The sequence below is a fragment of the Olea europaea genome, unplaced genomic scaffold, assembly GCF_002742605.1.
Source record: "Olea europaea var. sylvestris unplaced genomic scaffold, O_europaea_v1 scaffold2005, whole genome shotgun sequence".
NCBI classification, from domain to species: Eukaryota; Viridiplantae; Streptophyta; class Magnoliopsida; order Lamiales; family Oleaceae; genus Olea; species Olea europaea.
In genome coordinates this window covers 129763-134656 of record NW_019237930.1, presented here as the reverse complement: position 1 = coordinate 134656, position 4894 = coordinate 129763, and the positions used below count along the sequence as shown (strand labels likewise).

Below are 4894 nucleotides of genomic sequence, written 5' to 3'. Positions count from 1 at the left end.
TTATAAGTAAAAAAATATTAATTTAAAATTTTTGAAGTATAAATATTTAGATATATTTAGTTTTTTAAATTAAGTATTAATAAAATAATTGCACTATCTATAATGTAAAAGCTACTTATAGGTAAAAAAAATTAATCCCTCATTCTTTTATAATTGTAAAAGTTTCTTATAAGTAAAAAAATCTTAACTTAAAATTTTTTTAGTATAAATATTTAGATATATTTAATTTTTAAAATTAAATATTAATAAAAATATTGCACTATTTAGAATGCAAAAAATTACTTATAAGTAAAAAAAATCACATCAAGTTATTTAAAAGTAATACAAAAACTTATAATTGTAAAAACTACTTATTAAAAGAAAATATTAACTTTAACATTTTTAAATAAATATTTAGATATATTTAATTTTTTGAATAAATATTAATAAAAAATTTAATATAAAAAAAACAACTTATGCATGGAGTGGAAAAATCACTCTATGCACCTGCATGGAGTGATGCGCATAGTGGTCATCACTCCGTGAACACCTTTTTTTTTTTTTTTAATTATAGTAATTTTTATTAATATTTAATTAAAAAAATTAAATATATTTAAATATATACTTAAAATGTTAAAGTTAGTATTTTTTATCTATATGTAGCTTTTGCAGTTATAAGTTTTTATTATTACTTTTAAATAACTTGAAGTGATTTTTTTACCTATAACTAATTTTTACATTCTAGATAGTGCAATTTTTTTATTAATATTTAATTTAAAAAACTAAATATATCTAAATATTTATACTTAAAAAATTTGAAGTTAATATTTTTTTACTTATAAATAACTTCTGTAATTATAAGTTCGTTTTATTTTTAAATAACTTGAAGTGATCTTTTTAGTTATAAGTAATTTTTTACATTTTAGAAATAAATAATAACTTTTATGTAAAGATTTATTTAAAAAATATTATTACTAATAAAATTATAGGATATGGTCGATAGTTGATGGCATGAGAAAATAGAAAAAAGAGCACTATGTGTCAAATTCAAAGCATGTAAATTGTAGGTAAAATAAAAAACGACGTCGTTTCTACTCCACCAATTAAAAAAAAAGTTACAGTGTGACAAATTATTATTTAAAAATTATTACTAATAATAAAATTATAGGATCTGGTTGATAGCGTGAGAAAATGGAGAAAGAGTATTGTGTGTCAGATTCAAAGTTGGACGGTTCATTGTTGTCACATGAGTTTTCACATTCAACTGGTTTGAAATGAGTTCGGTTAAAATGGTTTGGTTTTTTTTATTATATTACTCCTCCTTATTTTACAGTTTATTTTTGTCACATTGATTTTCACATTAAACATGTTTGAAACTGATTTTGTCATTTAAATCTGACACACAATACTCTTTCTTCATTTTCTCATGCTATCAACTATTAGCCATATCCTACAATTTTATTAGTAGTAATGTTTTTTTAAATAATATTTGAATCTCTGTTTTCAAAAGGAGAGTTTTCTCCTTTTGACTTTTTAAAAGGAGAGAACTTTCCTTTTGCACTGAGTGATGATAATTTTTTTTAAATTTTATTTATAGTAATTTTTAAAAAAAAAGTTTTTCCATATATTAAAAGAGAGAATGTGGGGTTTACTATTCATTTTATTAGTGATAATGTATTTTTAGATATTTTTCCATAAAATTTATTTTTTATTTCTAAAATGTAAAAAGTTAGTTATAACTAAAAAGATCATTTCAAGTTATTTAAAAGTAAAACGAACTTATAATTACAAAAGTTACATATAAGTAAAAAAATTAACTTCAAAATTTTTATGTATAAATATTTAGATATATTTAGTTTTTTAAATTAAATATTAATAAAAAGATTGTACTATCTAGAATGCAAAAGCTACTTATAGGTAAAAAAATATTAATCTCTTATTCTCTTATAATTGCAAAGTTCCTTATAAGTAAGAAAATATTAACTTAAAATTTTTTGAGTACAGATATTTAGATATATTTAGTTTTTAAAATTAAATATTAATAAAAATATCGCACTATCTAAAATACAAAAAGTTACTTATAAGTAAAAAATCACTTCAAGTTATTTAAAAGTAATACAAAAACTTATAACTGTAAAAGCTACTTATTAAAAAAAAAAATTAACTTCAACATTTTTAAGTAAATATTTAAATATATTTAATTTTTTAAATTAAATATTAATAAAAAATTGCTATAATAATTTTTTTTAAAAAAAAACAATACGAGTGTTGACCACTCCGTATTTGTCTCCATGCAAATGCACACGAAGTTACATTTATAATTTTTTATTGTTACTTTTAAATAATCTGAAGTGATTTTTTTATTTATAAGTAATTTTTTACATTTTAAATAGTACAATTTTTTTATTAATATTTAATTTAAAAAACTAAATATATCTAAAAATCTATACTTAAAAAAAAAAATTTAAGTTAATATTTTTTTACTTACAAGTAACTTTTGTAATTATACGTTTGTTTTATTTTTAAATAATTTGAAGTGATTTTTTTAGTTATAAGTAACTTTTTACATTTTAGAAATAAATAATAACTTTTATGTAAAGATTTATTTAAAAAATATTATTACTGATAAAATTATAGGGTATGGTCAATAGTTGATAGCGTGAGAAAATAGAGAAAGAGTACTGTGTGTCAGATTTAAAACATGTAAACTGCAGGTAAAATAGAAAACGACGTCGTTTCTACTCCAATTAAAAAAAAGTTACAGTGTGACAAATTATTATTTAAAAAATATTACTACTAATAAAATTATAGGATATGATTGATAGTTGATAGCGTGAGAAAATAGAGAAAGAGTATTGTGTCAGATTCAAAGTTGGACGGTTCATTTTTGTCACATAAGTTTTCACATTCAACTGATTTGAAATGAGTTTGGTCAAAATGGTTTGATTTTTTTATTATATTATCCCTCCTTATCTTACTGTTTATTTTTTTCATATTGGTTTTCACATTAAACAAATTTGAAATTGGTTTGGTCCTTTAAACCTGACACACAATACTCTTTCTCTATTTTCTCAGGCTATTAACAATCAATTGTATCATATAATTTTATTAGTAGTAATATTTTTTTAAATAATATTTGAATCTCTACTTTCAAAAGGAAAATTTTCTCATTTTGACTTTTCAAGAGAGAACTCTCCTTTTGCACAGAGTAATATCACTCCGTGCATGGAGTGATTCTATTCCGTGCATGGAGTGGTGATAATTTTTTTAATTTTATTTATAGTAATTTTTTATTAATAAATATTTAATTAAAAAACCCTCAATATCTTAAAAAAGAGAATGTGGGGTTTACTGTTCATTTTATTAGTGATAATATTTTTTTAAATATTTTTTTACATAAAATTTATTCTTTATTTCTAAAATGTAAAAAGTTACTTATAACTAAAAGGATCACTTCAAGTTATTTAAAAGTAAAACGAACTTATAATTACAAAAGTTACTTATAAGTAAAAAAAATATTAACTTCGAATATTTTAAGTATAAATATTTAAAATACAAAAAAAGTTATTTAAAATATCGTACTATCTAAAATACAAAAAAAGTTACTTATAAGTAAAAAATCATTTCAAATTATTTAAAAATAATACAAAAACTTATAATTGTAAAAGCTACTTATTAAAAAAAAATTAATTTCAACATTTTAAAGTAAATATTTAGATATATTTAATTTTTTAAATTAAATATTAATAAAATTTTACTATAATAATTAAAAAAAAAACCTGGATGGAGTGATTTTTCACTCCATGCACAGTAAACCTCCCATTTTCTCTTTTAAAATATGGAGGGATTTTTTTGAAAGTAGAGATTCTCTGTGTGGATGGAGAGATTCTCACCATCCACGGAAAGATTTTTTGTTTTTTTTTAAATATAATTTTTTTAAATTTAATTAATTAAATAATATTTATATATTATTTATTTAATTTTTGTAACTTTATTTTATTTTATTCGTTTAATTTGATTTAATCGAATAATCTTTATACATTCCTTATGATATAAAGACATTTGTAAATTTTGAATTAAATAATATTTATTTTTCTTTAAATTGTTTTAATTTAATTTAAAAATTTTATAATAATTTTTTCTCTTTTTATCTGCAATTTTTTAAAATAATCTTTATATTTAATTTCGTTTCTTTATTATATAATATATGATATTGTCTTTAATCAAGTAAAGTGGTGTGTGAAAATGAAGAAATATTGTAGTGAAAGTGACATCAAAGTGAAACGGCGTGTGAAAATGGTGAAATAGCGCTACAACGTTGTTGAATAGAATAATTTATTATTGCCAAATCGATTTCAAATCAATTTCGTGTGAAAACTTATATAATAAAAATGAACAATAAACTTCAGTTCTCTTTTTAAAATAGGGAGGGATAAAATACATTTTATAAATTTTACAGCTAATATCAACGTCACGTGACCAGACTCCTCTCTTCCCTTCAAAAACCGCTCTGTTGCCTCTCTTTTAAAACGCACGTATAAATTTCCCTTTTTCCTTCTGCCTCTTTCAGCCAAGGCGAAGCAAAACGTGAAACCCTTCTTCTCTCTCATATATTACTAATAAACACTAACACTAACCGATATATACATACACATCTAACTCAGTGGTGTTTGCAAAAAGATTATAAATTATGTCAATTCGGTTCAAATTCCGGAGCTCGGTGAATTTCGATACAGTAGACATCGACGGACGGGATTCAATATCTGTTCGCAAGCTGCGGTCCAAAATCCTTAGCGGTAAAATCCTAGGCGCCTCTCGGCATGATCTCGATCTTGTGTTTTTGGATGCGGATTCTGGTCAAGGTCCAATTCAGTACCTTTATTTTTCATTCATCCCCCCCCCCCCCCCCCCCCCC

General features: G+C 21.9%; 1 protein-coding gene across 4 annotated transcripts in view; it reads left to right on the top strand.

The window, feature by feature from the left end:
* Positions 1 to 4464: 4464 nt before the first annotated feature.
* LOC111379573 (uncharacterized RING finger protein P8B7.15c-like) overlaps positions 4465 to 4894 on the top strand; it is a 2860-nt gene continuing 2430 nt past the window's right edge. For 2 of the 4 annotated variants that reach the window (XR_002700067.1, XM_023002973.1), the window contains exon 1: positions 4466 to 4841. Coding sequence is in view for 3 of the 4 variants with exons in the window: in XM_023002973.1 (XP_022858741.1) it covers positions 4670 to 4841 (172 nt within the window). In the remaining variant the exon portion in view is untranslated. Of the gene's footprint in view, positions 4842 to 4894 lie in introns of all 4 variants that reach the window. The other 2 variants (XM_023002974.1, XM_023002975.1) reach the window with 2 other exon arrangements.